Source organism: Salarias fasciatus, chromosome 20 (assembly GCF_902148845.1).
Source record: "Salarias fasciatus chromosome 20, fSalaFa1.1, whole genome shotgun sequence".
NCBI classification, from domain to species: domain Eukaryota; kingdom Metazoa; phylum Chordata; class Actinopteri; order Blenniiformes; family Blenniidae; genus Salarias; species Salarias fasciatus.
Genome location: NC_043764.1, coordinates 31,295,741 through 31,307,945, shown reverse-complemented (window position 1 = coordinate 31,307,945; position 12,205 = coordinate 31,295,741). Strand labels below are relative to the sequence as shown.

General features: G+C 45.5%; 1 protein-coding gene across 1 annotated transcript; it reads right to left on the bottom strand.

The window, feature by feature from the left end:
- Positions 1-4,368: 4,368 nt before the first annotated feature.
- On the bottom strand, positions 4,369-9,427 carry LOC115407693 (neurotensin receptor type 1-like). The gene is made up of 2 exons (XM_030118133.1): positions 9,422-9,427; positions 4,369-4,637 (listed from the first exon to the last, which is right to left on the bottom strand). Exon 2 carries the CDS (start codon positions 4,606-4,608, stop codon positions 4,384-4,386), a length of 225 nt encoding a protein of 74 aa, XP_029973993.1. The 5' UTR covers positions 4,609-4,637; positions 9,422-9,427; the 3' UTR covers positions 4,369-4,383.
- Positions 9,428-12,205: the final 2,778 nt, after the last annotated feature.

The window sequence follows — 12,205 nt, the reverse complement described above, 5'->3', positions numbered from 1 at the left end:
CATATTTGTGTGAGAATGTGTTGTGATGATCGTGCAAAGACAGCGTTCATCATGTCTTGTGTTTGCTTAAAAAAAAGAAAAGCATTACAACTCTTTAAATAATAATAACAACGATTGAAATTAATAAAAAAATAAATCAATATCTCTGGAGGAGTGATAGTAAACTCTTCACTCAGCTCTTGGAGCATTCACAGAAACCTCGTGGGATGGACTGAAGGGACGTTGGACCAGTTGACAGGAAGTCAAATGATGTAGAGCATCAAGTTCAAGTGTTCCTGTCTGAGAAGTCTGACCTGAGAGGTCCTGATGGTTCAAGGACTTCATGTTATATCAACCGTGAGACTGGCAGAAAGAATCTTATGTTGGTACAGTAGTGCCAGGTTTTATTTAGAAACTCTTATTTTGAAGTCTCACTGTCCAGTTTGTGACTCCCTGTCTGTGTCTGATTGCTTTTCCTGCCCTCGTGTGTTTCACCTGTATGCTAACTGTCTTCACCTGGTGCCGGCGGTGTGTTTAAACTGTTTTCCTGCCGGTTCTTCTGCACTGCTGTTGCTTTGGTTAGTGAGGAAGATGACAGCATTTTGTTGACACACCTTTCTGACATGGCACACACACACACACACACACACACACACACACACACACACACACACACACACACACACACACACAGCCCTGACCAGGCGATGTCAGTGTGTCATCTGTAAGACCGTCAGAATTTCGTCCGGCTGTGTCTGCTAAACGCTGCACCTGCACCCCGTCCTGGTTTGGCCCCGCCCACCTCCAGGCCCATGGACCACAGAGAGACCTGGTGATGACTTTGCAGCGGAGATGGCGGTCCATGCTGTGGCTGGAAAGCGACGGAGGAATGTGGTTTGGAGCTCGCTTCATCCACGGCCCAGTCACTACATTTACTGTAATCTGCATGAAACAATTTGTCTCCGGTTATCAAAGAAAAACAAGTAGAAACAAAGCATGCAGCTAATTAATGTGACGTTTGGCACTTTAATCTCATTAATCTCTTTAATCTCATCTTTTTTCAGCACAAACAGCAGAAAACACTGATTTGCATTTTGCGTCATGCTTCGAGCATCTGCCTGAACTAAACAGAACCGCTCACACCTTTGAGAGGAAGCTACATATTTAATGTTTTCAAATCACAACAGCTATGCTGTAAAACAAGGAGCGTTTAATCAAATAGTTGCATCATTAAAGAAAATCTTTTGGCGCCAGAATTATTTCCCATCATGCCTATGACTAATGAGCCTTACGTACCACTCACTAATCACACGCACGTGCACACACTGATATTGCAGAGTGTATTTTCTGATGTGGTTTTGCATCATGCTTTAAAGTTAAACAAATCAAAAGTGGATGTCAGCAAAGCGAGCTTGAGAAAAGATGAGAAGTATGTTTCAATGATGAATCAGACCAGAAAACAATGAGCAGCTCATTTATTCCCTCGGTCTCACTGTTCTGTTATCAGTGCTTGTCGTTGTTGCTCAGTCTGGTTCAGCAACAGGAGAAGAATAAAACGCAGTTAAAACGAAACACTGTCACATTGCATTCTTACTTGAAAATGATGTACAAAACAAACACAGAGCCAGAGTGAATGTGTCAAAGACATCCTGGTTGTTTCTGGAAGTATTGATCCTTCACTGCTTTTCTGTGAAAAACAAAGACGTCCGATCAGTCGTCGTCACGAAAGAATTCCACGAGTTTTCTGAACAGATGACGTGATTTATAATAATTACTAAATAAATACATTATTATTACGTGATTTATGAGGCTCATGAAGACTTTTTCCTCTGAAGCTGCTTCAGTAAACTGACCAGAGCCACAGGTTTAATCACAGTGCTCAGGTTCTCCTGGTTCTGGTTCTGTTCTGGACTTTCGAGACATTGGCATTAAGAGTACCACTGTGGACATAATGAGGTTCTTTTTCACGCGTTTCCAGCTTCTGTAGGAGCTTTACCGTCTTTATTCCTGTGAACCTGAACCCGCCTCCAGACAACACCATGCCTGACAGGTCTTATAACTGCAGCTTATAGGTGGAGAAATTACAGGAATCAAAGAAGAAAACATACAATTCAGATTCAGTGACAAGGAGATGGAAGCTCTTTGAAATGCCAACAGCTTCTTCTATTTAGGCATTTATGAAAGGAAGTACCGAGTTCCTATCAGAGGGAACTGTGACCCCAACCCCACAAACCTTTGGACAACGTGTGACACACAAGGAAACTTCAATATGTAAATAATATTAGAATTTTCAATTATAATTTTCACCACACTGCCAGGATGCCTCACTGTTATTGTTAAATACAGAGATGTGATCTACTGTCTGCCTGGTGTTTCATGAGTCTGGAGGTTCCAGTTCCTCTGGAAGAGGCACAAAGTGAACTTATAAATACAAGCTTGTCATGTATTTCACATTTTATGATGTGATTCCCGGAGAGCCGTGTTTTCTACCTCTGCTGTACATCAGCAGAAAGTCAAGGAAATTCTGAAAGTATCCTTTAGGACTAATAACCAGCCCAACAAATTAAGACGTCTACTACGGAATTACCGTAAATAATTAATTTAATTACTGGTGGTGTGAATGGACTAAAATGAACCAAATTCAATGAATTGTGTTTTGATCGTAAATCTCAGTTGCTGAAACAAGAAACGTTGATTTCAAACCGGGTCAGCCATCTCACCGTTATCTCTAGATGTTTCTAAATGGTAATTCTGACCGTTGTGTGTTCAATTCTAACAGTTGAATGAGCTGTAGCGTTAACCTGTGCTCGTGCTCTGCAGCACTGAGGTGATGCTAACAGCTTGCTCTTCCTCCACTGGGCCGAACAACACTCTGTTTCATCGTCACGTCCATTCATCAGCTGCCGTCTGGGCCCACGGTCCAGACCCGGGTCCCACAGCCAACCACAGCACTGACACGGCAGCAGAGGAAGACCTTACTGTCAGTTCTGACAGCTCATTGAATACTGCTGTATTCTGATTATTATAATTTACCAGTGTACACATCTACACAATATCCAAACAGCTTTCCACACACACACACTGCTGTCACACACTGATCTCATGAAGAAGCACGTCGGACTGGACGACACCTGAACCCTGTGGTTTGAATTGTCACTGAGAGAACCTTCATGTCAGGGCATCACGTCCAAACTCACCACACACAGAGGCATCAGTTACAATCACTTTATTCACTTTCTCACTGACGATTTTCAAAAGGCTGTCAAGAACACTGAAAACTGACAGAAACGAGAACAAAAGACTCTCTTTGAAGTATCTACATTAGGCCGGGATTTCCTTATTACCGCCATCAGCATCCTAAAAGCTGCTCGAAGAAGAGCGACTGATGCAAGAGATCTTTCCAAGGAGCTGCCGGCGCAGTCCACCGCCTCGTCTTTGTTCTTTTTTTTTTTTCCTTTTCTGACATCAAAACCACGATGTTCTCCTGTACGGGCAGGAAGCAGGCTGACATGGTGGAGCTGCGGTGAAGGTGAAGCTGGTCGTCTTCCCAGAGAAAGTAAGGCGTCTGCGACCTCAGCGCCGACAGGACTCTGAAACAATGGTTATTTACACTGTACAGCATGACGGAGCGGACCGCCGTTCCAGTACAAACATAGAAACAGACTGTACAACACATTTACATCAACACCCATCTGTTTGGGCTTCGTCATTCTGTTTCATCTTAAGCTTCTTCTTTCTCTCAAAGCATATCTTATTCAGTACAAAGGTACAACCAGTTATCTCACAAAGACATCAGATCTGAGTAAAAAGAGAATGGAAACATTCAAACTCTATACACAGTGGAAATACAACATATCAAATGACAAAAGTCAGAAAATGAGCTTTAATTTAGCACCACTGTCATGAAAACTAACACTCAGCTGATGAACAAGACGTCCATCTTCCCTTTTGCTTCATGTCTGAGACGAAATGAAACCAAGTAAATATTTGGTGAAGGGCAAAATAAATCCTGTGAGAGAGAGCAGGACAGAAACGACACCCGGTCCAGATCCAGTCCACCTGGATCAGCGCAGGGAGGACATCTGAGTGAGGACCGACTGGAAACCACAGCGAGTCAGAGGCAGCGTCTGAAAACACCATCCCAAAAAACCACAGAGGATTCAGACGTGGTGAAACCGTCCCTCGCCTCCCCTCGTATGTTTTCAAAACATTATTCTTAAAAATCCTGCTTTGACATTTGATATGTTGCATTTTCTATGAAAAAGGCTGAGCTGGCCTGTCTTCACCGACATGTTACACCACCGGCCATTTTTTTCAGCTGGATTCAAACGTGATAAATAAGCAGCGAGTCCGGAGGGAGGACCCCCGACGAGTCCACGGCCCGTCCGTTCAGCCCAGGTTTCCTCAGTACGCAGACTCCTTGACGATGTGGGTGGAGGTGGTGTGGTTGCTGGAGATGCTGATGGAGTGGCGGGTGAAGTGGCGCTGCCGCCTCCGAGGCGCCCGGCGGCAGGGCAGGGCCAGGTAGCGCAGCGTGGAGAAGAAGATCTGCCGGTAGGTGGCGGACACCAGGTTGTAGAGGATGGGGTTGATGGCGGAGCTGACGTAGAACAGGACGTTGGTCAGCATGTAGAAGTAGTGGTAGAAGTCAAACAGGCCTCTGCGGACAGACGGGAGGAGACACAGGAGACACAGGAGACACGTTCACGGTCCAGGTTTCATTCTCCACTGCAGCGATAACAAAGCAGCAGAACAGCCTTTAAAATCCATAAACAATAAAAACAGCTGAACTACTGCTCGACTGGAATTGAACCTTATTTATTAAACTCACTTTGTCTTAATACTTAAGAAATCAATTCAGCTCTAAAGACGTTCTTTGATGAAACCTTTAGTTTGACCCTCCACTGATGTCTTTCTGAGGATTTCTGCTGATTAGACCAGAAACAGACCCCGTTTGCGTCTGAAGTGTTTTGACTGCTCTTCTGATCCCACTTAAACCTCGTTTTTCTTGATTTCGAAACAAAAACAAAGCAGAAAGTGACGGCTTCCTGTCAGCCTCCCACAGCCAGAGAGCAGGAAGGACGACAACAACACGGATCCTCCACAGCGTTCAGAGGAACCGGTCTTTTTAAAGTGTGTCTGGTGAAAAACCTTCAAGAGCCTGAGGAAGAACTTTTACATGAGTTGAAGGGTCCGTTTCAGCGGGTTGGGGCAGCATCTACATTCTGCTGGTTTGCTGCTTTGTGTGGTTTTCCTTGAGAACGAGCTGCATTGATGCTCTGCAGCAGGAAAAACATGAGCGCACGATGTGCCGAGCAGCAGAGCTGGTGCTGAACCGGTGGGACTCTGTCGGCCATGTTTCATTAATTCATCGAGGAAAAGCTCATTCGTGATGTAAATCTTGACGGTTCTATTTATAGCGTATTTCTCTCTGCGTTTATGTGCAACAGCCACTCGTGCCGAATGTGAAACCTTCACCACATCAGTGTTTCTGTGGAAACACTCCTGGCGTTAAAAACGTTTCTATGGAAACGCACAACTTTCCTGAAGCGTGTGGGGCTTACCAGGGTCCAGACCTAAGCTGCAGCACAGGGCCATTCACATCCACCCGACATCCAACATGTCCGCCACAGGAGCCTTCCTTTACGGGACATATTGACGCGTTGAAGCACACAGGCTGATCAGAGGCGGGTGAAGGATCAATGAGGTTACGCAGAACCTCCACACACGGCGATAACGGAGTGGGAAGCGAAGCCGGGAGGTTAGGAGTCAGGATGTATCGACATGTTTGGAGCATGAAGCTCCTGAACGTCGTCTCGCTTTCTCCGATCAGCGGAATCGAGCGGCCGGAGGAGCGCTCAATGCAGAGGGAAGCAGCTCGCCGTCTGCATACTGGCTCTCCATTACCGACCAGTGGGATCAGATCGAAAGGGACGGCGAGGGGAATGCTGGACGTGACCTTTTGGTGCCGTGGGCTCTGCTAATTCTGTCTGGGTAATGGAGGCTGACACAAACACTGAGTGAACAGTAAACATTCGTTTAGGAGCAATTTCTGTCTCCAGAATGAGGCAGAAATTGAAATGTCACATTTTCTTTCTTCAGCGTTCTTGTCATCGAGCATTTTATTTACATGTAGGCCAACAGCTATTTATGCTGGAGCAGAGAAGACGGAGGACTAGAATTTGTACAAATTTGTACAAATGTTGATTTTCTGTCGTGGACTGAATAGGCCTGAATAGCTCAGCGCCGATATTGATTATCAGTAGTCAAGAGGCCGATAACGATATCTACAGCCGATATCCATTTGCAGTAAAAGTGAAATATAGTACAAAGCCTCTGAGCTTCCGTAGCTCCTCCATGTTTGTGTTCTGTAGGCTCACAGCAGAGTTTTCAGAGTTTTTCACCTCTGTTGAGCAGCTTAAGAAAAGCAGTTCTTCCTCATTTGGATTTTTTATTTTATTTTTTTTCACTGGAAAACGGTAGAAAGCAGAGAAGGGAAGAGGCCAGCCGGCTGTTGTTATGACACTCACGCTGATTCCTGTGGCGTCTGAGACGCCGGAAGCAGAAAAAAGACCTAGTGGGAGAAAAATAACAGTGTCTCTCTATCAATAACATCTTCTCTGCAGGCATTCTCAGTCCTGGAAGCAGAAACCATCACTTTAAAACGGCCCACTTCTCAGGGAAGCTGCTGGAACTGTCTGAACGAGGAAGAGCATCAACGTCACTGTGAAATCATATCGCTGCAATTATCTCCCATACCCAACGAGACTGCATGTTCCCTGTCTCACAGTGCATGTTCCCTGTCTCAGCTGTTTGACTCCTCCTTCAGATGTGCAACACTAAACCATGTAAAAGCAAAGCAGTATTTTTACTCTCAAAAGTTTTGGGTGTTTGGGCTTTTGGGTAAAATCTCAAACGCTCCACTGATGTCGGCTTTTTCCAACAAGATGAAGAAATCCACACTGCATGCTCGTACCTACGCATCCTACTTTCATGATTTAGCATAACTGTAACACGAAATATGCTACATGAGTGTTGTTCAGCCTTTTCCTCTTTCTTCTTCGTGTGGTTTCTGCGTTATTGTCACTGTCGTCTGGGGACTTGACAAACAGGAAGGATGAGGAGCGCCAGTCAGGAGCTGATAGGAACTCACTGTCTTTCACGCTCAATGGCGCTCCTGAGGCAGCGCAGGAAGCCAGTGAGAGAGCGCAGCGGGATGGATCAGAGCCACACGCAGCGCCCAATCACCAGCTGATAGCGATCAGCGCTACCGCCACGCTTCAGTCGTGTGTGGAGAAAGTACACCGAGAGCCTGCAGTCACTTCCCTTCACTCACATCAGCTGAGAAGCTGTTGTGGGTTTTAGAATCTCTCTAAATGAGACATGTTGCTGATTCGGTGACAGTATGCACATCTGTAAGGAAGTTTTGTTTTTTAATCCAGTAAAAGAAAGAATACTCATTTAAAATCTCTGCTTAATTAAAGTTAAAAATGCAGGTTATGCCATAAACTCAAATAGAAATCTAAGAACGTCCAGCTCCTCAGTATGAGGCAAATCTGACAGACGTGTGGCTGCAAAGATACAAAGCTCCACCTGCACACTGTCCTTTACTGTTATGCTTTTTATGGTTCCTGCACACAGGAAAGGGAGGACGTTGGAGGGACGTTGATCTCGAGCGGTAACGTCCCCCATCGGGTCCAGCTGAGGAGGAGTCCATCTCTTCTGAGATGTGAAAAGTGCTTTGTAAAATAAATGTGTGTTTTTTTTTAGTGACAACCTCAAAATATTCTCCTCTTTTTACACTGGTGAGTAGTAGAGCTGATGCCTTCCTACTAGTCCACTTTTATCATCGTCCAAACCTGCTGTCTTTAGCGAGGAGCAGCTCTGTGACTGATGGAGGAAGAACTTCTTATTACTGCTGAACTCATTCGTCCACCTTTGAGAATCCTGGTAAAGAGACTTTTCTCACTTCCAGGAGGTGTTTTCCTTCCCTTTACATCTAATCTCCGTCGTTTTCTGAGATTTATGTAAAAACTTCCCGAATGACGCTGCAATTTTTGCTACGAGCGGCCATAAAGTCAACATAGTTAAAATTCAATAAGCAGAAGAAGAAATGTGAAGGTCCTGGAGGGGCGATCACCAGAGGAGGAGTGTCTGCTTCGAGACACGTCGACTGACGAAGGCCATTAGTGTGAGGAAGATGATGCAGGAGACAGATTAATGGAGGACGATGATCCACAGTCAGAAGCCTGAAAGGGAAACTGACAAAACGAAAAGTCAAGAGAATAACTACTTCCTTCCATCGGTCTTCCAATTCAGACGCTCTGATGCTTTGTGAAAGCACAAAGTTCTTCAATGGCCTCAGCTGTCACAGTGGGAGGACGGCCGGTCGAGATCAAAAAATGTGACGAAACCAGGAGTTCAGGAAGTTATGAAGCCCCTTCAGAGGGTCAGAGGTCATGTGGGGGGTCTCAGGCATTTCCACATGAAAGAAACCCAGAATAACAGACTGAAACGGACCGATGGAACCGCCCAGATTCATTTTTCTGAGGTCAGAAACGTGGCCCACAGGGTTTCTGGGAGGCAACCTGAACACGCTGCAATGGATTTGAACCTCCAGTTTCAACCGTTTTGAACTGTTGTTGGTTCTGCGGTGAAGCTCATCTCGGTTCTGGGACTGTAAACAGTCCAGCTGAGTCTCAAGAGGACCTGAGCAGAAAAATGAGCTCAGGTTTTTCTGCCAAGAATTATAAACACATTAGTTCAACTCAGCACCTGTTTCCTTTCTTTTTGTTCAAATTCTCAAAAAGTTGAAATTTACAAGGAAAAAATGTACAATTTCAGTAACATTACATTTTATAATATATTTTATATCAATATTCATATTAATAATAAACCATTTTTCATGATGCTACGTGATGCAAAACTCCAGGAAATGTTGAAAAATGAATAATTTACAGGCCTTACTTCGTTTTCGAATTCATTTTTCAGACTGTCCAGACTGCAGAGAAACCTGCAGCTATAACTCTTACTTGTCTGCGACTCCGACTAAAACCCCAGCTCCTAAAAAATACGCCAGAAACAGCAGTTATACGAGGGAGATGAATCCCCTTCAGGTGTTTTTGGTGGTACTTCTCGCTGGGCCCTGTGGTCTGCTGCTGGTTGGCTGTCTCGTTATAGCCTCAGCTTCCTGCGCCGTGGAGTTCAGTCCTGAAGAATGATGCTCGGCGGCTGCTGGTGGGACGTGTCCGTCCACAGGCAGTGTGCGGACGTGCATTCGTCGCTGTTACTGGGACTCGATGGGTTCACTTGTTCACGCTACGAGCACTTGACTCGGTCAAGGTGAGGGTTAAGCAAGTAGAAGTGTCGTTTGTGGAGACAGTAAGTCTGCAGCAGACGGCGTGACGGCGTGAGGAGGCGAGGCGGACGTGGCGTTACTCACTCGGACCAGTCGGAGACGTAGCAGAACATGAGGCGGCGGGCGTGATAGGGCAGCCAGCAGACCACGAACGCAATCACCACAGCGCCTGGAAACAGGAGAGAGAGAGAGAGAGAGAGAGAGAGCAGGGTTCAGAGGGAGGCAGCGCCACGGCGGAGGGACGGGCGCTGAGGACGGCTCATTGATGGACTGTCCACAATGTCCCGTGATTATAATGACAGCGCCGAACTGGAGGACTGAAGACGCCTCGGAGCGGCTGAGTGTCACGCCTGGGTCACAGGGAACGGAGGAATATTTATGAGTTTCACTTTACAATCAAGCACCTTCACGAGCGAAAGCACAACTACAACATGCTGAAGCCAGTAAAATACCGCAGCCTGTCAACCAAAGGTCACTGGAATGAAAGCTGAAAAACAAATGAGACAAAAGCTCTGACTCATTTTCACAATTCTACAGTCATACTAGAAAACAATCAGCCCCTCCAGTGATTAGACAGAGACCGGTTCTTCACATTTCAAGTATTTCCTCCAATTTGAATTTGCTATTTTTATATTTCACAATTGAAAATGGGACTGATTTTCACCTTTTTTATAGTAATTTTTTTAGTTATTGCCCCCATAAAAAGCTTCTTAAACAAGGACCCAGAAAATATCTCTTTAAAGGTTTGAGATTTTTCCAAAGTTGTTGTATTTAACAATCTTCTGACCACATTTCCTTTCTTCACTAAAAACCCTCCAGCTTTCTGATTTCTTCTAAGATACTTCACATGAAAAAGAGCCTAAATGTCACCCGTCCTCTTCCTCCTCCTCCTCCTCGCTCTGTTCTGTGTTTTCTCAGGTCTTCTCCTGACAGGAATCTTGGAAATCCCAAAGCAGACTTGTGCAAATGATAAAGGTTCGAGTCGTTTATTAAAGGTTGAGACGGGGCGAAGGCGACTTCAGAGATCAGCCCAGGAACCAGAGCAAACACGAAGACCCGGGTGTCCCGACACGAAGACACGGTGAGGATTCAGCTCTGAGGCATGAGGGAGACACGATGAGCGAGAGAGAGCGAGAGAGAGAGAGAGAGAGAGAGAGGACAGACATGAAGGGCAAGACGGTGAGGATCACGATAAAACAGGACGGACAGAGACAGGTAAAACACACATCTGATGAAGACTCAGGAGGGAGCCTGACACCTCTGGCTGACTCTGCTTGCTCTGATCATCCAGACGGTGGAACAGGAACACACCGATGGAGGGAGGTCGAGTCCACCTTCATCGAGTCCAAGTCTAGTCCCAGTCCAGTCTCAGTCCAAGACTTATCGCTAAGGCAGAGCACGATATATTTTCAAGATCACCTGCAGTTTCTGTGATTGGAGTCTGTTTGCAATTTCACTATAATCTATAATTATCCAAAATATTGTGCATTGAAAGAACAATTAGAGCAATTTCATTATTATTCTCAGCAGCGTCTGTACCCAGCATGAGCCCCTCTCTCTGACAGGGTACTGAGAATCTAACAATGACCCGGTGTGAGCAGGTAAACAAACATTTCCAAAACCATGTGGATTTATTGAGCGGTTTTCCTTTTTTTCCTTCTTTTGTTTTTGTTAAACAAAATAGATATCTGCTATGAAATTACTTTATCCGGATCCACACCAAACTAGATATTCATAGATCCTAACAGGACATCCTGTGTGTCACTTTTTTTTAAATCAAGATCCAAGCCTCACTCATTGGTAAGTTAACAATGCTGAAATAATTAAAAAAAAAAATTCTTAACATTTTTGCAAGAAAGTGAAAATAAATCCAGCCCTCCACTGACTTTGGTGAAAATCCTTTTAAAGAAACCAACAATGAAACGCAGGTGAAAACAGAACCTTCTTTACAGAGATAATCACATTTTATTTCTCAAATATGAACGCGTTTGTCTGCAAACAGATATTTTAACAAAATAAGCTAAATAAAAATATCTGTCTAAACCAGAGGTGCCCGGCCCTGTTCCTGCAGGGTCTGTAGGGGAGAGACGGCTGTGAACTGAACCTGCTGAAGAAATTATTCAGCTTGGATTTGAACTTCATAATAAACGAACCTTCTGTCTTGTGAGTCTTCTTTTGGCTTTGCCACTGAGCCACGATAAAAAAAAGTAACTGATTTCATGGATGAATGAATCATTTGAGCGGAAAATGGAAAAAAAAAATAATCAATGATTCTTTCAAATGACATGAATCCCCGGGCTTGGTCATTTATCACGTCTTATCAGGTTCCTGTGGCTGGTTCTGCTCTCTGTTCTGTCCTGATCAGATGAAGAGGCGATAGAGTCCTTCAGCTGCATGAAAATCCACCGGTTTGGGGCTTTATACTGGTTTCCACCTGTTCTCCTCAATGCTCTTGTCAATATACGACGCCTTACTGCAGGCAGGGGGCGCCCTCCAGTCCCGCCCCCTCCTGGGTGGGAGACTCCTGGCTTGGAGGTTGAAAGGATGAGACTAGTGGAACTAGATCTCCCCCCAGCGATGGTTTCCACCGTCCAGAGTGCCAGGGCCCCCTCTACTGTCGAGGCCTACAGGTGTCGGTGGCAGCGCTTCACGTCGTGGTGCTCGGAGCAGGGTCTGGACCCGGTCTCCTGCGCTATCGGTGGAGTATTGGAGTTCCTCCAGGCCCTGCTGGACAGCGGTCGCGCTGCATCCACTCTGACGGTGTTTGCATCGGCCATGACGGCGGGTCATGGCGGCTTCAGCCGTTTTTCTGCGCGCAGTCACCCGCTGGTGAAGCGGTTTCTGCGTGTTGGCTGAGGCCGCTCCCCA